The sequence below is a fragment of the Orcinus orca genome, chromosome 6 (genome assembly GCF_937001465.1).
Source record: "Orcinus orca chromosome 6, mOrcOrc1.1, whole genome shotgun sequence".
NCBI lineage: Eukaryota > Metazoa > Chordata > Mammalia > Artiodactyla > Delphinidae > Orcinus > Orcinus orca.
In genome coordinates this window covers 28,001,835-28,026,437 of record NC_064564.1, presented here as the reverse complement: position 1 = coordinate 28,026,437, position 24,603 = coordinate 28,001,835, and the positions used below count along the sequence as shown (strand labels likewise).

The following is a 24,603-nucleotide window of genomic DNA, read 5'->3' as shown; positions in this document are numbered from 1 at the left end:
TCAGCAGCCATGGCTCACAGGCCCAGCCGCTCCATGGCATGTGGGATCTTCCCGGACCAGGGCATGAACCCGTGTCCCCTGCATCGGCAGGCAGACTCTCAACCACTGCGCCATCAGAGAAACCCAACAAATGCATTTTATTGCATTTCATACCAAGTGTAATGGGACAATGCAGGAAGTAGTAAATACCCAATTCTCTCAAATTCATCCTCTATACTGGTGCCAGAGGATCTTTCTAGATCCCATCTCCTATATTATAAAGGCTAAAATCCCTAACCTCACTAGCCAAGTCCCCCATGACCTGGATTTTCATCCCCTACTTTGTCCCTATTGCCCCTATTCTTCAGCCATACTAAATACTTGTGAACATTCCAGGCTTTGTCATGTTTCCAGGCCTTTGTATTTGCTTTTCTGCCAAAAAAGCCTTTCTCTTGTTTGTGGGTGTGTCTGGTGAATCACCTCCTCTATGAAATCCCTCCTGCCCTCTAAGTTTGGATGGTCACACTCCTTCTTTTGTTGTCACATAATACTTGCAACCAGCTTCTACTAGGGCACCTGCCACAACCAAATGTGTTGATTCATTTATTTTATAACAGCTTTATTGAGAGTATTCACATACTATACAATTCACCCATTTAAAGTGTACAACTGAATTGACTTCTATTATATTCACAGAATTGTACATCTATCACCACAATCAATTTTAAAACACTTTTATTATCTCAAAGAGAAACCACACATTTCTCAGCCATCACCCTTCAACCTCCCCTTTCCTCAATCTTCCTAGCCCCAGGCAACCTCCAATCTCTACTCTGTCTCTATAGATTTGCCTCTTCTAGACATTTTGTATAGGTGAAACCATATAACACATGGTCTTTTGTGACTGAGTTATTTCTCTTAGCATAATGTCTCCAAGGTTCATCCATGTTGTAGCATGTGTCAGAACTTCATTCCTCTTTATGGCTAAATACTATTCTATTGTAAGAATAGCCCACATTTTGTTTATCCATTCATCAGGTGATGGACATTTGGGTTGGTTCCACTCTTTGGCTGCTGCTAGGAACATTTGTGTACAAGTTTTTGTGTAGACATATATTTTCATTTCTCGTGGGTATATACCTAGAAGTGGAGTGCTGGATCTTATGGTAACTCTACGTTTAGCTGTTTGAGGAACTGCAAGACTGTTTTCCACAGCAGCTGCATCATTTTATAATTCTACCAGCAGTTTATGAGGGTTCAAATTTCTCCACATCCTTGACAACACATTATTATCTGTTTTTTTACTATAGCTATCCTAATAGGTGTAAAGTGATAGCTCATTGTGGTTTTGATTACATTTCCCTGATAGATAATGATATTGAACATCTTGTCATGTGTTATTGGTCACCTATATAACTTCTCTGGAGAAATGTCTATTCAAATTCTTTCTCCATTTCCTAATTGGGTTGTTTGTTTTATTGTCATTGAGTCATTGGAGTTCTTTATATATTCTGGGTATTAATCTCTTATCAGATATGTGATTTGCAAATATCTTCCCACATTCTGTGGGTTGCCTTTGTACTCTGTTGATAGTGTTCTTTGATGGGCAAAATTCTTAATTTTGACGGAGTCAATTAATCTATTTTTTCTTTTGTTGGCTCTACTTGTGACGTCACATCAAAGAAACCAAAATCATGAAGATGTTCTGCTATGTTTTCTTCTAAGAGTTTTATAGTTTCAGCTCTTATGTTTAGATCTTCAATCCACTTTGAGTTAATTTTTTATGTGGTAAGCCCTTTGACTATTTTTAATTGAGTTATTTTTCTTTTTTATTATAAAGTTGTAAAACCATTTATTTTTATGCATTTATATATGCTAGTCTCCTTTAGTTTGTGATTTCCTTGAGGCAGAAATGGTCTTCCCAATTTTGGCATCCTCAGGGCCCAACTTAATGTAAGGCATAAAATAGATGTTGAAAAATTATTTATTGAACTGAGTTTATACAATATTTCTGAATAGAACTACTCATGTTGTTACCTAGGAAAGTATATATGGGGGATTTTGCATTCCAAGTACTATTCATGGTTTGAAATCACGTACCATGTCTGCTCTTATTGCATTTTCTTGATGTTGTGCAGTATCTTGCTGAGTGAGTTTCTGTTGCTGTTTCAGTTCAAGACTAAATCCTGCTGGTTTCTTCCTGTTTCCTTAGAAGCCATTAATAGTCAATCCCCTTTTCTTTGCAATCTTCCTAAACCAGGATAAAGTGAGTAAAAGAGAATCCAAAGCAGGTGAGGCCAACCCCAAGTGTACAGACAGAGGTGACAGGCCCCATGACAACCTGGAATACATCTTATTTAATGGATAGCCTCTCCTGTGCTCACACATACTCAATGCTGCCTGATCTTATAAATTTGGATGTTTATGAGAAGTTGCCCAACTTTTAAGTGTTGGTAACTAACTTTTTTAAAAAAACATGATTTTTAAACATGTTTTAAACAGGAGGACAGCAGTTTGTATCTTTGATCTATATATATTTACTCAACTCGTGTTAAATTACTCACTGTAGCTTGGGTTCCAGTCTTTAAAGTCTATTAAATTTCTTCTGCCAAACAAAGTACTAATTCTGAAGCTTGCCTTAGCTTGTCATTACTTATTATTTATACCATGCTGAGCTAATCCCTGAATTTGACCAAACATAAATCATTGGATGCCTGCCCTGAGGAATTTCTGTCTTCCCCTGCACTTCAGAGAATTACTAGATTAGACAAAGAAATCTCAGATGGGTTATTGAATGCAGAAAAAACAAACCTGCCCAAAGAAGCGCTTTAAACAGATAGTCATGCCTTATACCATATGCCCTACTCCGAGGAAAATCATAACCTTTGACCTACTTCTCTCTGAACAAATATTCAATTACATGATTAATGAAATCAATGTTTACAATTAAGTTGCTACATTTCTTTGAATGATTTCTAAAGCTGTTTAACATTTTGCTGGTGGATAAATACCACTTGTAGTAAGTGTAAAAGTTGTCCTTGTTCAAGGAGTTCTGGTTCTCAGCTGAAAGTGCTCTGAACCACGGTAAGCCAGGAAGGAACTTAAAGCAACTGCCAAACAATTGTTTGTATTGTAGGGGAGGAAAGCTCTTCCCTTTTTCCCTTCCAGTGGCTAGTCTAGTAATTAAATTGACATAAGACAGATTAACAGGAGAAAAACAAATTTAATTTTGTATGTTCGGGAGTCCATAAAAATATGGGACTCAAAGAAGTGACCAAAGCAGACTGCTTTTATACCTTTTAGACAAGGAAACAATAAATGTGTGAAGAATTGACAAGATGAAGAAGTTTGGGTTTGGAGTAGTAAATTAGTTAGGAAGTAACAGGTTTGCTTATACAGGTTTCTCAGCCCTAAATTCCCTATCTTTGGTGATATGGGTGCCTTCTACCCCCTAGTACAGGGAGGGGACTTTTCACAGGAGAGATTTATCTCCTGCTTTCAGGGAGAAAAAGGAAGTTCGGAGTGTCCTTCTTGCAACAGCTGTTTCTCAAGTTCTTTCAATTCAAAATCATCAATATTCCAAAGTGGCATATGTTGGAATGACATATTCTGAACCCCTGCAATGATTAGAGCCTTCCCAAATATAATATACTGAGAAGCATACCCCTGAGTGTGCCCTTATTCTTGCCTCTCTCCTCTCCTCCATCTTAGTAAATGGCCATGCCATTCACCAGGTAATCAAACTAAAACCTTTCTCTCCTTGCCTCAAACTTATACCTATCCATCAATATTCAAATGTCCCAAACATTTTGATGTGCTAAATGTGTGCATTTGGAGCTAGCACTTGCCTCAGAGCCTTCAGGCTTCACCTGGGCTCACTGATCATCCTTGGGGCTTGGCTTTGGTGTGGGCTGGGGGCCACTTCTAGGCACTAGTAAGTTTAGAAGTGAAGGCAAAAGGATAGGTGTAAATAAACACCAGACAGCAAACCCTGATAGAATGAATGATGCTGACGGATGGGTGCGCACAAAGGAGAGCTCACAGCCCATTTCTGGAACACTGAACAAAGACGGAAGAGCGTTGATGGAGGAAATAGCAAAGGAAACCACAGCCCAGAGGAAACCACAGCTGGACTAGGAGATGCATTTTGGGGGGAGGATGGCGGGGAGGGGAATAGACTGCTCTGCCTGTAGAATGTGGGATGGGCCCAGGGCTTGACACTTAGGGGCAGGAGAGAAGAATGGGGCTGAAAACCAAGCACTGTCTGAAGATCTGTGTACAGGAGGGTCAACATCCCCCTACCCCTCCGCAGTCTGTGCACAGAGCTGCTGGGAACATCAGCCAGGAACTTACCCTGAGCCCAGAGGAATGTGCCCAGCCAGGGAAGGACTTGGGCAGCTGGTGTGCAGACCCAGAGTGAAGACCACCTCCTGCTGGAATGCAGCTGTTGAGGGGAGAGGGGCAGAGCCTTATCTTAGCCTCAGGTGCTTCTCTGCCCACTCCTGCTGAGGAGTCCAAGGCAGCAGTCCCTGCTCCAGTCCCAGAGTTTTTGTCTGCCTTTAGGGGCTCACTAGAGATTAGACAAAACTTGTAGCATGAAAGAAAGCAACCAGGATTCTAAAGAGAGAGAGAAAGGCAGAGACAGAAACTTATCTCAGAGGAAGCAGAGGGAATTCAGAGAACAAGAGAGTATAAAACAAAGAACATACCAGAATAAAACCTCTTTGATCAGCATCCTCAGAGAGATTTTAGAAAACATTGCATCCATAGAACAAGAGCATGGCACTATGAAAAATGAGCCATGTGAAAATACCCACAACAAAGCCTCTGGAAATTAAAATTGTTTCACAAAACATAAAATAACAAATATGGATGGACAATAACGTTTGGGACATTTCAGAAGCTACAGAGAGAAAGAGGAGACAGAAAATATGACAGAAATAATAAGAGATATAGATGATTAAACCAGGATTAATCCAGATACAATGCCTAACTAGTAGGAAATTGAGAGAGACAGAGACAGAGAGGGAGAGAAACAGAGGGGAAGAGAAGAAGGAGGAGGAAGAGGAGGAAAAGAAGAGGGGGAGGGAGAGAGAAAGAGTGGGAGAGAAGGAAAGAAAGAGAACATAAAATGTAGAGTAGAAAATTATCAAATAAATAGAGAAATTTTTCCAAGAGCTGAGGAAAGACACAATCTTGAGATTGAAAGAGGCTTTGAGAGTATAAATTAATATGCCACTTTGAAGAGTGACCTGACAGTAATTCCTGGGGCTGACTGTTCACACACCAAGTAATTTCCCTTTTGAGTCTGTCCTCTAGGGCAGAGCTTCCCGACCAGGTGCCCCAAGTTGAATGCAGATGTGCTGAGTTTGTATGTGTTCTCAGGTGTCCCCTGGTGGCTGAGCAGGGCCAGGGGCATTTAGGGCTGCTGGGAGCAGCACCTCCTGAAGGAGCAGCACCATCCTGTGCTGACCCCAATCTGCCACACCAGTAGTGCTGTGTCTGGTGTGTGATGTGATGTGGGAAGTTTGGGAAGCATTTGTCTCAACACAGAACATATAAGCAGCTTACGCGGTGATGTTCGTGGAAGCAAAATAAATGGGAATAGCCTAAATATCTACCAATGGATTAAAAAGTAGTGCATTTGCTGTGCAAACTATTATATATAGGATGGATAAACAAGGTCCTACTGTATAGCACAGGGAACTATATTCAATATCCTGTGATACACCATGGCTGAAAAGAATATGTGTGTGTGTATGTGTGTGTGTGTGTGTGTATGTGTATGAATGATATCTGAATCACTTTGCTATACACCAGAAACTAACACATTGTAAATCAACTATACTTCAATAAAATAATTTTTTTATAAAAAGTAATGCATTGATCATACAATGAACATCACACAAAATAAAAACATGAACTGGACTACACATATCATCAAGGATAAAGTCTGAAAACAAAATGTTGAATGAGAAAACAAGTTGTGAATCTTTTATATAATGTCTACAATACCATTTATGTAAAATTAAAAAAAATAACAGTGGACTGTATGTTAAAAACAAGCTTTCTGAAACTGGAATCTATGAAAAGAATGTGCAATGTCAAAATTTAGAAGATCGCCTGAGATGAAAGGAAAAGAATACATTTAAAGATTTATGATTTGGAAGCAAACATTTGATGTGTCCCTTCAAGAAAAAAAGAAAAGCAATTGCTATAAAATACTAGATAAAATACACAATGATAAGATAATAGCAAAGGGGAGGGGGGAAAATGGTTGTGAAACAGGTAGAAATGAAAAAGAAGCAGGATGAAACAAGGAAAGAATGTGATATGAAGGACCAGCTTGAATCACAAGGCTAGAATGCAGCAAAAAACATTGAACTCTATGACTGAATCAATATCACACTTTTTAGAACTACCATATGACCCAGCAATCCCACTTCTAGGCATATACCTGGAGAAAACAATAATTCAAAAAGATACATCACCCCAATGTTCATTGCAGCCCTATTTACAATAGCCAGGACATGGAAGCAACCTAAATGTCCATCAACAGAGGAATGGGTAAAGAAGACGTGGTACATATATACAATGCAGTATAACTCAGCCATAAAAAGGAACAAAATAATGCCATTTGCAGTGACATGGGTGGACATAGAGATTGTCATACGGAGTGAAGTAAGTCAGAGAGGCAAAGACAAATATACGATACCGCTTATATGTGGAATCTAAAAAAAGGGTACAAATGAACTTATTTATAAAACAGAAGTAGAGTCACAGATGTAGAAAACAAACTTACGGTTACCAGGAGATAAGTGGGGGGAGGAGGGGTAAACTGGGAGGTTGTGATTGACATATACACACTACTATATATAAATAGATAACTAATAAGAAACTACTGTATAGCACAGGCAACTCTACTCAGTACTCTGTATATGCCTATATGGGAAAAGAATCTAAAAAAAAGAGTGGGTATATGTATATGTATAACTGATTCACTTTGCTGTACACCTCAAACTAACACAACATTGTAAATCAACTACACTCCAATAAATTTTTTTTAAAAATCACACTTTTAATTAATATAACTTAAAAAACATTTTTTAATTTATTTATTTAGGCTGCACTGGGTCTTAGTTGCGGCACACAGGATCTTTAGTTGCGGCATGTGGGATCTTTTAGTTGTGGCATGCATACTTCTTAGTTGCAGCATGCAGACTTCCTTAGTTGCAGCATGCAAACTCTTAGTTGCGGCATGCATGTGGAATCTAGTTTCCTGATAGGGATAGAACCCAGTCCTCCTGCACTGGCAGTGCAGAGACTTACCCACTGGACTACCAGGGAAGTCCCTAATTTATTATAACTTTAGAATAAGCTTTAATATCTGATTACGTTGCTCAACTTTCAATATCTTTCTTTTAACACTTAAAAATATATTCATATTTTCTTCCTTTTGAAAAAAAACTTAAGATATGACAAATAAAGACACTACCATAATTTTATAAAAACAAAATATTAATTATTAAATTTGAAGAGAATTTTTTTTAAGTTTTCTGGACTTTAGTTATTGATTATTTTTTAAAAGCTACCAATAAGACTTGAGAAAGTATATTTGTTGTGATGTTTGGTGATGCTCTCTACTCCACGACCAGGGGATGTGAGTCTCCATTATTTTATGTTTTCGAGGCCTGACTTTATTGACAAAGTTATAAGCACCTTAGATGTAGGAAAGAAAATGCATTTACTATAGAAAGTAAATAAGGTAATTGACATATTACATATTAATAAAAAAGTAGAACAGGATTCTGTCAAAACAAAAATTCTGGGACTTCCCTGGTGGTACAGTGGTTAAGAATCCACCTGCCAATGCAGGAGACACGGGTTCGATTCATGTTCCGGGAAGATCCCACATGCCGTGGAGCAACTAAGCCCATGTGCCACAACTACTGAGCCTGCACTCTAGAGCCCACGAGCCACAACTACTGAGCCTGCATGCCACAATTATTGAAGGCCGGATGCCCTAGAGCCCACACGCTGCAACTACTGACCCTGCGCTCTGCAACTACTGAGCCCACGTGCCACAACTACTTAGCCCATGTGCTACAACTACTAAGCCCATGTGCCTAAAGCCCATTCTCCTCAACAAGAGAAGCCACCACAATGAGAAGCCCGTGCACCACAACAAAGAGTAGCCCCTGCTCACTGCAACTAGAGAAAACCCACGCACAGCAATGCAGCCAAAAAAATAATAATTAATTAGTTTTAAAAAAATGCTTAAGAAACTCAAGAATGAAATTATCCATTCATTCACTCCACAAATCTGGATAAGTGTGGACTAAGGAGCTGGGGACACATGTGGTCCATGCCCAATGGAGCTTCTATTCTGGTAGAAGGGCCAGGTAGAGTTGTGACCAACATCAAATAATAATCAGCATCATGACTGAAAAGAACAGAGTTTTGTCTGAAGCCTTAGGAATTGCAATTCAGCAGACACAGATGCAGGTAAAACCAAGAGTGTTCTGGGGAAGAGAAACAGGAGGTTATAAAGGCAAAAGCTACAAGGTTATTACAGTTGTCTTGCAAGACTTATAATTGGCTCTGATGCAAAAGAGAAATATTTGTTCCTTTATTTTTTTCTTTTGCGTTATGATTTAGTACAGGATATTAAATATAGTTCCCTGTGCTATACAGTAGGACATTTTTGTTTACCTATTTTATATATAGTAGTTTGTATCTGCTAATCCCAAATTTCTAATTTATCCCTCTCCCCTACCTTTCCCCTTTGGTAACCATAAGTTTGCTTTCTATGTCTGTGAGTCTATTTCTGTTTTGTAAATAAGTTCATTTGTATCATTTTTTTTTTAGATTTCGCATATAAGTGATATTGTATGGTTTTTGCGTTTCTTATTTCTGACTTACTTTATTTAGTATGATAATCTCTAGGTCTATTCATGTTGCTGCAAATGGCATTATTTCATTCTTTTTTATGGCTGAGTAGTATCCCATTGTGTATATATACCACATCTTCTTTATCCATTGTTGAGGGACATTTAGGTTGCTTCCATGTCTTGGCTATTATGGGAAATACTTGTTTTGAAGAGATAGGCTGAAAGGGCTTCCCTGGTGGCGCAGTGGATAAGAATCTGCCTGCCAATGAATGGAACACAGGTTTGATCCCTGGTCTGGGAAGATACCACATGCTGCAGAACAACTAAGCCTGTGAGTCACAACTACTGAGCCTGTGCTCTAGAGCCCGTGAGCCACAACTACTGAAGCCCACATGCTTAGAGCCCGTGCTCTGCAACAAGAGAAGCCACCGCAATAAGAAGCCCGTGCACCACAATGAAGAGTACCCCGGCTTGCCACAACTAGAGAAAGCCCGCCCACAGCAACAAAAACCCAAAGCAGCCAAAAATTAACTTAATTAAAAATTTTTTTAAAAAAAGAGAGAGAGAGGCTGTCACAAGTTATTTAGGGTAAGGGTCCCATAAGTATCTTGGGTTTCTGGAACACTGTGCAGATGATCTGGATGCCTGTGTTAAGGCAATAAGTGGTCAAAAGTTAAGATTCCATCCAAGCTGAGACATGCATAAGTCCCACCTCATCAGTGGCCTCCTGGTTCCATTTTAGAGAGCTCTCTCAGCAATACTGACTCCATTCTGATTTTTCTTTTACACCAGAAACTGGAATGTAAAGTAGAGAAAGCTGCAGGTTCCCCAGGGGAGATGTGACCCAGCCTAGGCATCAGGAAGAGTTGCCTTGAAATGTGATGAGTAAGCTAAGAGCTGAAGGACCAAAGGAGCTAGCAAGGCAAAGAACAAAAGAACATTCCAGGTGAAGGGGGCTCAGGTATGGAGCCAGGTGAGAAATTATTGACTAAAATGAGAAATCTGTGATTACGGACTTCCCTGGTGGTCCAGTGGTTAAGGTTCCATGCTTCCACTGCAGAGGAGTATGGGTTTGATCCTTGGTCAGGGAAGTTCCACATGCCATGCAGTGTGGCCAAAAAAAACCAAAATCTGTGATTACAAATAGTGACATTGTCACTCAAGAATTACCAATGCCATTTCTTTTCATAAAAGGGATTTGCTCATAGGGTCCTCGGAACAAGATGTGGATTGAGTTTCATCTTCACAGTAAGCAATCTGGTAGATTACACAGCTCTACTATTCTGAAGTAGAAACATATTCTACTATGTTCCATCTAAGACTGATATTCTTTCTGCAGTTGCAAAACACAATATTCAACTGCTCTTGTATAGCTTTGTAGCTTCATATAAGATAAATGTCCTATATCCCAATATATTGACTGATTTTTGTATCTTATAAAAATATTTTGCCCAGGGCTTTCCTGGTGGCGCAGTGGTTGAGAGTCCGCCTGCCGATGCAGGGTACGTGGGTTCATGCCCCGGTATGGGAGGATCCCACGTGCCGCAGAGCGACTGGGCCCATGAGGCATGGCCGCTGAGCCTGCGCATCCGGAGCCTGTGCTCCGCAACGGGAGAGGCCACAACAGTGAGAGGCCCGCATACCGCAAAAAAAAAAAAAAAATTGCCCAGAGGATGCTTTGGATTCTTTTTTTCAGAATTTAGAATGTTGCACATGGTGGGGGGGAGGGGTACAGTTGGAAGCCTTTAACTACCAAGTAGAAATTTCATGATGTTCTATATTTGAATGTGTAATTTCATTAGTGATGTGTTCTTTTTCTTTCTTTTTTTGCTGTTTGCAGTGACTATTTCAGAGTTCAAATTACAAGTTTTACTTTGACGATTTTATAAAGATACAATTGCCTACTTTAATTTACAATATTGAATTTTCAAATAAAACAAGGATGCACAGTGATTAAGGTCCTAGCCAATGTAATAAAGAGACAAAAACTAGGAAGTTAAATAATGGAATGATGCTTGTCTTACAAAATTCAAAATGATCAACATAAAATCTAGTGGAAGTAGTAAGAGAGTTCCATTAGGTGGGCAGATATGGTTCCAACAAACAATAACCATTCACCCTGAAACCAAGCCAGACCCTGAGGGGCCCTCCTGGGTACAAGTCCCTTCATGTCCTGACTTCCGATTTGTAAAAAAAGCTTTAGTCTCCTAGGCCTTCCCCAAGTTCCAAAGATCAGACTCAAGCAGTTAAGTATTACAGAAGTGAGAAAACGCAGAAACAAAGGAAAAGCAGTCAAACAGGAAAAGTACTAAGCCTGAACAATAGAGTCACAGGACTCCTAGTTCCTTCTGAAGGGATATAGATAACAATCCGATGCATATCCTTGAGTTTTTTACAGAAACTAGGACCGCCCCATCCCCAACCCCGGGTTGGAAACTGCTAACCACAAGCACACAGACATCAGACTGGTTGGAACCAGAAGGTTGAGGATTGAGATTCCTGAAATATCACCTTGTTACTGCACCACCAACCAAAAAGAAGAATGTCCACAAGCTGATCATGCACCCTATGATCCTCACCCCTAATGTTGCCTTTAAAATCTCTGAAAGCCATGAGGAAGTTTGGGTCTTTTAAACGTTGGCTACCCATTCTCCTTGCTTAGTGCCCTGCAAATAAACACTGTACTTTCCTTCACCACAACCTGGTGTCAGTAGATTGGCTTTATTACATGGCAGGTGAGCAAATGTAAGTTTGGTTTGGTAATAGTTTTTCACATAGGAGAACAACCTTACAAGGAACATCCAGTTAGAAATGTAATGCAAAATAATCCCAACAAAAACTATAAAAAAATTACTCAGTAAATTCAACCAATCTTAAACCTAATGGAACTTGAAACGTGAATTCTAAAATTTTTCTAAAAGATAAATAATATCTGCCAAGATTTTTTGAAGAAGAGGAATGATGAGAGCACACTGTCCTATCACAGGTAAAATACTGATGGCTGTGAAATGAAAATAGTGTGGCTTTGCACTGCTGCAGGCTACTTGACCAATGGGAATTTAGCACATGACAAAGTCAAAGTTCAAAAATGTAGAGAAAGAATGCATTATTTTTTAAATGGTATTGAGACAACTGTCTGTTCATACAGGAAAATCTGAGATGTCTTTCCGGTGTATGGGAGCAAAATCTGCCACCCCAAATTGTGTCTCTTTGGCATGAGGATTAAAACAGGCTGATTATTTTTAAGAAACAAGAGATTCAGGAAGTCTTTTCTCTCCCTTCCCCTTAGCTGCCTAAAGAAGTTAAATAAAGGGCTTATTTACAGAATAAAGCTGTCCAGAGTTATCTGCAAAGAATATAGATTAGGTGTGGTGGGGGAAACTCAGCAGGACCCAGAGACCAGAGTTTGCTTTGTGTCCCCTCACCTCTGCCTGGCCCAGCAAACATTTATTTACCAAACATTTGCTTTTTCAACTTCCTGTGAATTGCCTTTCTCCCCTTTGAAGTTCCAAACTACTATCCCCAACATCTCTTTTTTCTTTAGCTGAAGATGGTATTTAAGGTCAGGGTTTTGGCCATTTTGGTGAGTTACTTAGTTTTCCTGGGTCTCTCCCATGTACAGGTTATTAAAATTTTGTTTGATTTTCCCCTGTTAATCTGTCTCATGTCAATTTAATTCTTAGACCAGCCAGAAGAACCTGGAAAGGTAGAGGAAAATTTCTTCTTCCCCAACATCATTTTAAGAATCACACAGCCTTGGGACTTCCCTGGTGGTCCAGTGGTTAAGACAATGCACTTCCAATGCAGGGGGTGCATGTTTGATCCCTGCTCAGGGAACTAAGATCCCATATGCCACGTGGTGTGGCAAAAAAAAAAAAAAAAATCACACAGCCTTAAAATGTTTTGTATTGATTAAGGATGTAAATGTTAAAAAGTGAAATTATAAAAGTACTAGAAGAAACCAAGGGGGAATATTTTCGATTGTTGGGTGGGAAAGTGAAACCAAACAGAACCCTGTGGGTCTCCCGGTACAAATCCTTTCTGTGTTCCCTGTTTCTTGTTTGCAGAAAATAAGCTTAATTCAGCTTCCATGACCTTCCCTGAGTCCCAAAAGGCAGGTTCAAACAGTTGCTAATCAGGGAAGGGAGGGAATGCAGAAATAAGGGAGAAGTCAAGAAACAATAGTACAGCCTTGGGGCTGGGTCCTGGTTCTTCCTGAAGGAATATATATAATAATACCTTTGAATTCTTCTGCAGGAGCTAAGGTCCCCACCCAGGTAGAAGATGGTAACTTCAAGCTGAGCACGAGATTCCTGGAGCACCACCCTTTTACCTCACCACCAGCCAATCAGAAGAAAGTCACACACCCTGCAGCCCTTACCCTAAATTTACCTTTAAATACTTCTCGCTGAAAACCATCAGGGAGTTCAGGTTTTTTAGCACAAACCACCCATTTTCCTTGCTTGACCTGGCAATAAACCTTTCTCTACTCCAGACTCCCACATTTCAGTTTGTTTGGCCTCACTGTGCATCGGGCACACAATCTTGTGTTTAGTAACAAAAGTACTGTTAGGGACAGAATGTTTATGTCTCCCCCAAATTCATATGCTGAAATCCTAACCCCCAGGGTGATGGAGTCTGGAGGTGGGGCCTTTGAGAGGTAATTATGAATGGGATTTGTGCCCTTATAAAAGAGGCATCAAAGATCTCCCTCATTCCTGCCAGGTGGGGACACAGTGAGAAGACAGCTGTCTAGGAACCAGATAGTGGGTCCTCTCTAGACACTGTACCAGATGGTGACTTGGTCCTGGACTTTTAGCTCATAGAAGATGAGAAATAAATTTCTGTTGTTTGTAAGCCATGTATGGTATTTTGTTATAGCAGACTAAGACAATGACTTACTAATGAGGATATGAAATGCAAAAGCCATAAAGAAAATAAATAGGTTGGACTTGGCTGCATTAAAATTTAAACTTCTATATGGCAAGACACCAAAAAAAAGTTAAGCAAATAATGCACAAAATTTTTTTAACATAAGAAGAAAATTACAACAACCCAGCAGGAGGGAAAATGCATAAAGGATGTGAGTAGACTGTTTAGATAAAGAAAACTACAAATGGTTAACAAAAACACTCTCTCGTAATAGTTATCAGAGAAATGAAAATTAAAACAGTGAGATATCATTTAAGCTAATTAGATTAGCATAAATATTAAAGATTAATAATATCCAGGGTAGGGACTTCACTGGTGGAGAAGTGGTTAAGAATCTGCCTGCCAATGCAGGGGACACAGGTTTGAGCCATGGTCCAGGAAGATCCCACATGCTGTGGAGCAACTAAGACCGTGAGCCTGCGCTATAGAGCCCACAAGACACAACTACTGAAGCCCACATGCCTAGAGCCCGTGCTCCGCAACAAGAGAAGCCATGGCAATGAGAAGCCCTTGCACCACAACAAAGAGCAGCCCCTGCTTGCCACAACTAGAGAAAAAGAAGCCGTGCTCAGCAACGAAGACCCAACGCAACAAAAAATAAATAAATAAATAAATTTATTTAAAAAAATAATAATATCTAGTGTAAGCAAATGAATCTGTATGTTTCTGGCATGGGAAGGAAAACTTATTCTTATACATTTTCGGTAGGAAATTGGTATAGGACTTTACGAAGAACTATTTGTAAGCATCTATCAATCAGATTTTAAAGTGTACATATACTTTATGATAGCAATAACATTTATAAAAAGCCCTTCTATAGAAATAATCATGAATGTTAAGTGGATGATTATAGAAGTATTGTTTATCATAATGAAAAACAGAAACACCCTAGATGTTCATCAGAAGGGGAATTTAATTAAACTGTGTCACCTTAATATTATAGAAAACTATGCAGTGGTTTAAAAGGATATAAGAAAGTCCAGTTCAGGACAGCAGACCAATGAGACATCCCACCTTCCACTTGTCTGAGACCTCCTGCTTCTAGCAGTGCCTTCTTCATCCCAAAGCTCCCTGACGACACACACTGAATGAAGTCTGCTGGTCAGTGGGTGGTCCCCTGAGTTCCCAGTCAAACTCACTAGAAAGATCCCTGGGGTGACATGACTTCCATCCAAAACAACAGCATAAATTTCCATTGGCCACTGAGCTCTCCTGTAACAAACATCCACCAATCACCATGCAGAAAAAAGAGAACCAATAATTTACAAGAGAAATACACAAACAAATGGCCAGGCATGGAACAATAATTTGTGAACAACATATAAGATGAAAAGTCTCTAACATACTTGGAGAAATGTAAGAAGATTTTCGCCAACATAAAACCCAGATAAATGTGGAGTTACTGTGTACTGGGTACAGAGTTCAAGTCTGGGAAGTTGAAAAGAGTTCTGGAGGTGGAGGGTGGTGATTGTTGCACAACAGTGTGAATGCACTTGATGCCACTGTACTGCACACTTAAAAGTGGTTACAGGCCTTCCCTGGTGGCTCAGTGGTTGAGAATCTGCCTGCCAATGCAGGGGACATGGGTTCGAGCCCTGGTCTGGGAAGATCCCACATGCTGCGGAGCAACTAGGCCCGTGAGCCACAACTACTGAGCCTGCACGTCTGGAGCCTTTGCTCCATGACAAGAGAGGCCACGATAGTGAGAGGCCCATGCACCGCAATGAAGAGTGGCCCCTGCTTGCCACAACTAGAGAAAGCCCTCGCACAGAAACGAAGACCCAACACAGCCAAAAATAAAATAAATAAATAAATAAAAACTAAAAAAAAAACAGTGGTTACGATTATGTTATCTCTATTAGACTACAATTATAAAAAAAAAACAGAATATAATGAAAAATAAGACAGAGGGCCAGTTACTCGGCATGGTTCTTCTTGCAGCTGTGGTACCAAAGGAGATGATAACGGAAGTTGTTCGATTTGACATCTGGGAAAGTGCCTGGAAAGCGGCACACATCCTGGGATGTGTCTGCCTCCGACATACAGCTGTCTTGGGACAAGAGGGAAGGCAGCCTCACCAAAGGCATCACTACCCTGAAGACCTAACAAAGGAAAACAGACGCCTTCCCCAGGGAAGAGGTGAGGAATAACCACCCTGCACTGCGAAGGCACCTTCCACTGGTCTCCTCTGTGGAGGCGGTGTATGGATGATGCCCCAGCAGATGAGGTAATAAGACAAAACCCCCGTTGTGAACGTATGTGTTTCAGCCCCTTGGGAAGTCAGCTGTCTGAAGCCAATCAACTTGTGGGCATTAGTGTCAGGGAGCAGGTGACAAATCACATCTTGCTTGTTACAGCTAAAGCCAGAATGCCTCAGCTGTTGAGGAGAGACGTGTTAACCCCTCAACATCCATTCCCATGACGCGCCTGTCATGAAGACTAGAAGAGAAATGCTTCCCTTTATTCTTGGTAGCCAAAGGGGATCACTTATTCCATGGACACAGGGGATAAAAGAATTCTTAGTCATCCTCATTAGAAAGACCGTTAAACCATAAATCGCACAGGTCATGGAGGCATAGGACAAATACTCCAACTGCTAGCCCTCCTCTTTCATTTTGGAGGTCAGAAACTTGGGCCTGGAAAAGCTAATATTTTTCACAGATTTAACAACTAATTTGGGAACTTAAATTCATGCTTGGAAGTGTAAGAGAAGAAAATAATTTTCCCTCTACCCTCTGAGTTCTTGGCTGAGACCCTCTTAATAATAAAAGACAGACTGACAAGAAAAAAAGAACAGAAGTTTATTAACATGTATACCTCATAGGTGCATGGAATATACCCAGGAAAACTGTAAATCCCCAGATTACCCAAGCCACCACCTTAAATACCATCTTCAGCTAAAGACAAAAGAAAGACGTTGGGGAAGGGAGGCCAGTCATGGTGATGGTGGGGGTTATTTCCAGGAAGAGTAAAGTAAACAAGGGTAAAGTTGTTATATAGATTCAAGTGTGTGCCTCCCTCACTTATTAGACTCTCTTGTAATTTAGAGTCATCGTCCTCTTCCTTGTACATAATAGGTGATAACCATACAAATGGATAATTACTTTATAAACGTAAATGTCCCTTACAAAAAGTTAACTTCTACTCTGTTTTCAGAGCTTCTATGGCCTCAGCTGTTTCTCAAAATAATCCTTGTGCCAAAGAGGCATATTTTGGGGTGGCATATTCTGCTACCTTTCAGCAAGCTCTAATATCTGTAAGAAAAATGGATAGTTTTGATATTTTTCCCCAAAAAACTGCACATTCACTATCACCTTGAAAAAAGTCTAGATGCTTGACTGTATTTTATTCTATTGAGTTGTTAACTGCTCTGGTATTTATAGTTCTGTTTCTCTAGTGAAGACTGCGGTTTTAAAAGCCACTGTCCCTCCCCCATACATCACCATCTCCCTTACTCCGCTTAATTTCTTGGCAGTTGGGACCTTGTTTCTAGTCTTCAGGTCAAGAAGAAATCACGATATAAAATATTAATTTAAAATGTCATACATTATCTATTCTGGGTTTTATATAAACCATAATATAAACTATGTTGGATTATATTAGCACTGATTCATTTTTTTTATAAATCTTATTTGATGTCTAGAAATTTTTTCCCTAGAACTCTAAATTTTTCAGCTATAGAAGCCAAATATTCTCTCCATATAGGACCTCAAAGCATAAATCTGTGTTTTCCTGCAGAAACAGTATCAACAATCTGTATCAAAGATATTTATTTATTTATTTATTTATTTATTTTTTTTTTTTTTTTGCGGTACGCGGGCCTCTCACTGTTGTGGCCTCTTCCGTTGTGGAGCACAGGCTCCGGATGTGCAGGCTCAGCGGCCATGGCTCACAGGCCTAGCTGCTCCGCGGCATGTGGGATCTTCCCGGACTGGGGCACGAACCCATGTCCCCTGCATCGGCAGGCGGACTCTCAGCCACTGCGCCACCAGGGAAGCCCAAAGATCTTTATTTTTTTAATGGTGACTAAACAGCTCTCAGAAGGTAGAAGTGATTCAACACGTTAAACACAGAGACTAGAAACCTTGCAGGGGAGAAAGGTCCTCGCGTCTTTCACATTCTCATGTGCTTGTGCAGTGGGTCAGTTTTCCTTCATGACCCCTTTTTGTCTCTGTACTTTGCAGAGGGTGAAAACAAAGTCTCGGTATTTACATCAGTAGCACTAATATAACCGGTTTTGCTTAACTGATTTATTTCCATTACTATGCAACATTTCTGATGGTGGACTATATAAGTAATATGACATAGTCCTATCTGATCCATGTTTGGTCATGAATCAATGTAGCTCTTACATCCTCCTTCCCTTTCTCTTTACAAAAGATTTTGTTTAAAAAAAAATTAAATGGGGAGCAGATGGAGCACTCTTCAGCACATATTAAGCCTTAAATGTGAAAATAGGGAGCTTCCCTGGTGACACGGTGGTTAAGAATCCGCCTGCCAATGCAGGGGACACAGGTTCCAGCCCTGGTCCGGGAAGATCCTACATGCTGTGGAGCAACTAAGCCTGTGTGCCACAACTACTGAACCTGAATGCCACAACTACTGAAGCCCATGCACCTAGAGACCATGCTCCACAACAAGAGAAGCCACCACAATGAGAAGCCTGTGCACCACAACGAAGAGTAGCCCCCGCTCGCTGCAACCGGAGAAAGCCCATGCACAGCAACTAAGACCCAAAGCAGCCATAAATAAATAAATAAATAAATAAATAAATATGTGTGTGTGTATATATATATATATATATATATATATTAATGTGAAAATAATCTGAGGTAGATAGAAGGATCTTGCAATGTCCACTTGTGAACTACAGGGACATGGGAACACATGTAGACATCTCCCTGAGGCTGCAGCCCTGCTTTGTGTTTCCCCACCTTCTTCCTTCCAACACCAGAGGCTAATGGATAGGCACCACGCTTCTCCCTTAGTTCTGAGAATGCAGAAGTAAACACTTTCCTACCAACTCCCTGGTGGTCACTGCCTTGCCTCTCCTGAGCATCTCTTTGCCCATACCTCTTTTTCTGCATCCTTCTAAAGGACAGAAATTTGGGGATGCAGTCCACTCTTCACTTCCCAAATACAGAAACTGACAGCTCTCTCCCCAGTCACTCTGGCCATAGTCCAGTCACCTGTAGGAACAAACCAAGGAGCAACAACTGGACCACTTCTCTTTTTCCTTCTCAAACAAGCTAAAAGAAATTATCCTGATATTTGTTCAAATGGTAAGGAAGACCTTTCTCAAGACTATTGCGATAGGGGCAAGAGATCAGGCCCAACTCTGAATGCAGCAAAGATGGCTAGGGGTTTACAGCCAATGAGCCGACTGTGAGGCTGGTGGATGGGAAATCACTAAGAGGAGACATCCAGGATGGGGGATTCTAGCTAAACCTGTCTAACTGGATTCTTGCTGAAGGCATCAAGGATGAGACACCAATAGTGGGGGATGAGGAGTTTGATCAGATATCAAGAGTGGGTGAATCAGGCTAAACTGACTTAGCAGGATTTTTTGCTAAGATTGTCTTTAGCAGGCCGTGGATGAGGAGTCTGTCTAAAGTTTGGTCAAACAGAGAGTCCTTGTGAACCAGCTGACTTAAATTGGGGTAGCCAGGGAAACTGCAAGACTCCTTCCTTCCTCAAGAATGCCTGGGCCAAGGAGCTGGTGCTGGTGGTGTCCTTCACCATCGGGGGCCTCATTATAATTCTGCCCACAATCAGCCCCTGCACCAAATATGCCATCATGATCAACCAGGCCTCACCTTACAACCACACAGTGCTCCTCCTAGACCATGGGAACATAACCAATGGGTCCAGCCACTCACAGGACCCACAGGGCCCAAGCTTAGAGTGGCTGAAGAAACTGTGAGCACCTACATTGACAGGGCAGGGTCCTCTTCCCTGGATCCCCCAATAAAAATGTGAAAACTGAAAAAAAAAAAAATGTGGGCAGCAAGCGTATGTGCATGTGCATGTACGTGTGTTTAATTATGGGAATGGGAGAGGCAGAAACAAGTGTATTTTTAGATGAGACAAGTCACTTCCCTAGGCCCAGTTATTCCATTCCAAGCTGCTTGGGGATTGGTGCCCTGCCTCTATCCAGAGATTTGAACCAGTAAAGGTTTGCTCCATCTGTTTTTTGAAATACAACTATAATCCCAGGGAAAAACAGCTATTTGTCTTGGAGACAAACCAGCCAGGGAAATTTCAAAGAAACGAGACAAGAGTTGGGGGGACTGGCCCACAGCACTGTCGTACTCATCCTTCAGGATTCCGCCTGGCTGGCTTCATTCCCACAATGTCTGGACAGTCTGCATACTAAACCCTAAGGGTGAGGACTCTGCCTTTAGTCCTCAAACATTTGTTGAACACCTACCTGAGCTGGGCCCTGAGAAGGTGCTGAGGATCTTGACCCCACTCTTGAGGAGCCTGCAGTCTGGGAGGGGAGGTGAAAATGCAGACACTCCCAGGACACCGGGGATGGGGGGATGGGGATGTCCAAGGCAGCTGGGGTGCAGCGTCAAAGGGAGGAAAGAAGGAAAGGGGAGGAGGACAAGTCAGGGAAGCTTCCCTCCCTCTCTCTCTCTCCCTGCCTCCCTCCTCCCTGACAATAGGAGAATTCATTTTGCTGTTTTATTTAATCCCAGTAATTCCACAGAGTCTAGCTAACTGCTGGCACATAGATGCTCAAAAAAAGTTTAATTGACTGACTGACTGAACAAACCCCATTTTTCCTCTTAGAATGTCTCCTTGGCATGAGGATTATCTCAAGCTGATAATTTTTAAGAAACAGAAGACTCAGGAAGTCTTTCTTTTTACCTCCCTTTTACTGCCTAAAGAATTTAGATAAAGGCCCTGACCCAGGAAGAGCCCCATCACCAGAGATATCTACAAAGAATACTGGCTGGGTGTGGCAGGGGTCACTCAGCAGGGCCTGGAGACCAAAGTGCTCTCTGCGTCCCACTGTCTCTGCATGGCATAGCAAACATCTGTTCACCAAACATTTGTTTTTCCACTTCCAAGTGAATTGTCTTTCTCCCCTTTGAAGTCCCAAACCCCTACCCTTTCTCCTTCCCTCAGATGACATATAGGCCTCAATTACCTAACTCGCATTCTTATGGAGGCCCCGTAGGTATGTAGTATGTAATTAAATTTTATTTTCTCTTGTTAATCTGTCTCATGTCAGTGTGGTTCTTAGACCAGCTAGAGGAACCTAGAAAGAGTAGAGGGAATTTTTTTCCTTTCCCAACATGGCACCATGAGCTTCTGGCTGGCATGCCAATGCCTCCTTCTCTTTGCTGCTGCTCTTCAGTATTCTGGATCCCCAAGGCATTGATAAGGGTATCCAACCCCACTATGAGGAAACATATTAGCTCTGTAGGGGAGGAAAAAACTCTCCCTCTTCCCTCCTAGGTTCTCCAACTGGGGCCCTGCAAATTAGACTAATAAGAGACAGATTAAGTAGAGAAGTTCAGAGTTTATTAATGCGTGCAACACACATAGACATGGGAAAACTCAGGGATGAGTAACTCAAAGGGGTGGTTAGAACTTGGGATTATATAACATCTTAACAAAAATCAATAAATCTCTAGAGATGTGACAAGACTCAGGAAAAGATGTTCAAAATTTAAAGGCAGCAAACTTGGGAAGGTAAATATATGGGGAGAACTCATGGAAGATAAGTGTTATTTTAGTAGCCTTGTTACATAGATTCCTCTCCTGCTATTTTGAGAGCTGAGAAGAGACTCAGAGCCATCCTCCTCTTCCTGGTACAGTACAGGGGACACTTTTACAAATGGGGATTTATATCGTGCTTTTAGGCAGATGGGGAGGCTGGAGAGTTTTGTTTGGCATCTGCTGTTTCTCAATTGTCTTCAGCTCAAAATAATCTTTATGCCCATGTGGCATGTTTTGGGGTGGCCTGTTCTGATCCCCTATAGCCCTTAATAATCCCAAATCTTGATTGGTGGCCAAATGCACTGCCCATGTTTAAGGACAACCATGATGATGCAGGATTTATATACCAGTAGTATAACAGAGTTTAAGATGCCCTGGGAGGATGTGGACCAGACTTGTCACCTGATTCCAAATGGCAAAGGCTACCTAATTTGATGGGTTGTATGCCCTTGGCTGTATCAAAGAGTGAGATTTCTTTCTATCTTTTCAATCTTTTTAGTGAGTTACATTGAATGCCTGTGATGTGCATCGAATTCTGGTTTAATGCTTTATTTGATAATAATGTTGTTTTCTTTTTCTTCTGCTTCTGTGGAGCAGTATTCTGGGGTGGGAAAGGATTTTGCAATTATATTTGCCCCACACTGGCCAAAAACAAGCCCCAGCACACCTGGCCCAGTGTACCTCCAGGTGGTTGCAGACTCAGCCCCCTACCCCAAGGAGTGCTCTTCTTCCTGCCACACCTAAAGTGCCAGGGTACTCTGGAAAAGACCAAGGCCCTGTAGCCCAGGCCAATTATCATTGATCAAAATTTCTGGGGTAGAGCTGGGAAATCAGCATGTTTTTTTAAATCTTCCCAGGAGATTCTAGTGTGCAGTCACTAGAGAGATTTGCAGCTCTGGGAGACAAAAACCCAACTCTTGCTGGAATTGGAGCCTCAAGCAGAGCTATGTAGGGCTTGAAAATGGCCAAGCTCCCCATGAGGAGACACCACATCTCTTCCTGCTCCAGGCCTCTCAGGCTTCTCGGTCTCCCTGTCCTTTCTCAGCCTGGGCCTTTAGCCTTTCCTTCGGTTTTGGGAACAGTAGATTGCCATTCATTTCACTTCACTTAAGTTAGCTCACAATGATAAAACCTCATACAGTTATCGGAAGGAAGTGTATGGGATGAAGAGGGATGACCCTCTCAGGGTCCCTGGCTAGGTCTGAAAATTAAACTGATAAAGGCAAATGGACAGGAGAAAAGCATACACATTTATTTAATATAAGTTTTATATGACATGGGAGCCTTCATAAGAAAATGAAGACCTAAAGAAACAGTTAAAACTGAGCGTTTTTATGCTAAGTTTGATGAAGAGTGCACGGTCATGAAGGAACAGGATAGGACAGGGTATGAAGTCAGTGTAGTAAACTGGGGGAAACAGCAAGGCCTGTGTGCTCAGAATCTTCTCAGTGTCTCTCCAACCTGGAGATAAGGAGGTTCCTTTACTCTGGGTATAAGGAGGGCACCTCTTATAAGAGGATCTCATGACCTGCTTTGGGGGAAGTGGAAAGTCAGAGAACCCTTCCAAGAACCTGTCATTTCTCAAATGCCTTCAGTTTAAAATATTCAATATGCCCAGGTGCCAAGATGTTCTGAACCCCATCAGAAGGAATCGTTACTTTCAACTTTATACTGAAAAATCTAACAATGAGTTAGATTTTTTTATAACCTCTCAAAACTTAGAAAATCCAATCCAAACTTCCTAAGACTACGGCCCTGTTAAAGAAAATATCATTATGACACTTGTTAAAACAGTAAAGAAGACTCTCTTCAGCACTATGTTGAAAGGTGTCAAGACTATTGCAATAGGGGCAAGATATAGGTCCAACTCCAAAAACAGCAAAGTTGGCTGGTGGTTTATAGCCAAAAATCAGAGTGAGGGGTCAGTGGATAGGAAATCACTAAGAGGATACATCCAGGGTAGAGGATTCTTGCTAAACTAACTTAAGAGGATTCTTGCTGAAGGCAGGCTGGGGTTGTCAGATATCAAGGGTGCAGGGGTGAGGAATTTGATCAGATATCCAGGGTGAGCAGATATTGAAGGCATTCAGGGCACTGTCAGGGAAGAAGAAAACTTTCCCCTACCCTTCTTAGGTTCCTCTGGTTGGTCTAAGAATTAAATTGATATGAGACAGATTAACAGGAAAAAATCAAATTTAATTTTGTATGTATAGAAATCCCACATACATGAGAGAGTCAGAGACCCCACATACATGAGCAGTTCAGAGACAGAAAGGTAAAATGAGGTATATATGTCATCCTGAGCTAAGGAATGGGATAGGGGCCTGGGGCTTCCAAGGACAGGGAGGTAATTCACAGGACAGTAAAAAGAAGAGCAGGTGTTTGGTAATTAGATGTTTGATCTGCTGTATATATTGGGCCACTTAGATAAAATTTATCTCCCAGTAATAACTTTTCTGGGAAAAATCCCCAGTTTAAATTCTTCTAGGTATTTAAGGGAGGAGCAATAGCTTCTCTTAAACCAGCAGGGTCTCAATTGCCTTTAGCTCGAACTAATCCTCATGCACATTTTTGAGAGGATTGTCCTGAATCCTGACAACATGCTACCCCAAAATATGCCATTTTGGTATATTGATTATTTTGAGCTGAAGGCACTTTAAAAACAGAAAATCAGGGAGAGGCTTTGTCTGAACCCCCCTCATTCACCTAAAGCCAGATCCTCCAAAAGGAATTCAGTTGTCATAAATCATATCCCTGGGAGTTTCATCCACCAGGAGAGAAGACTAGTAATTGACATCACATCCAGAATTTGTCCCAGTCTATCATACCTCCCATCTATTCCTTTAAGGGCTCCGACATCTTTCCTGAAAATCACTTACTCTCTCCTAAGGGACCCATATTCCCTATCCCCTTCCCCTATTAAGATGGTATATAAGCTCTTACTTATATATGTTTTTTTTAGGTATTCACTTTTTTTCCTGTGATGGCTTTGTGCACGTAACATTAAAAATTAATTGGGAATTCCCTGGCGGCGCAGTGGTTAGGATTCCGCACTTCCAATACTGGAACT

At 41.2% G+C, this 24,603-nt stretch overlaps 1 protein-coding gene across 1 annotated transcript in view; it reads left to right on the top strand.

Annotated features, from left to right (window-relative positions):
* LOC125964791 (NADH dehydrogenase [ubiquinone] 1 alpha subcomplex subunit 3-like) overlaps window positions 1-19,725 on the top strand; it is a 104,800-nt gene extending 85,075 nt beyond the window's left edge. The window contains exon 2 of the mRNA XM_049711370.1: window positions 19,430-19,725. Within this exon, the coding sequence (XP_049567327.1) occupies window positions 19,430-19,725 (296 nt within the window). The remainder of the gene's footprint in view (window positions 1-19,429) is intronic.
* Window positions 19,726-24,603: the final 4,878 nt, after the last annotated feature.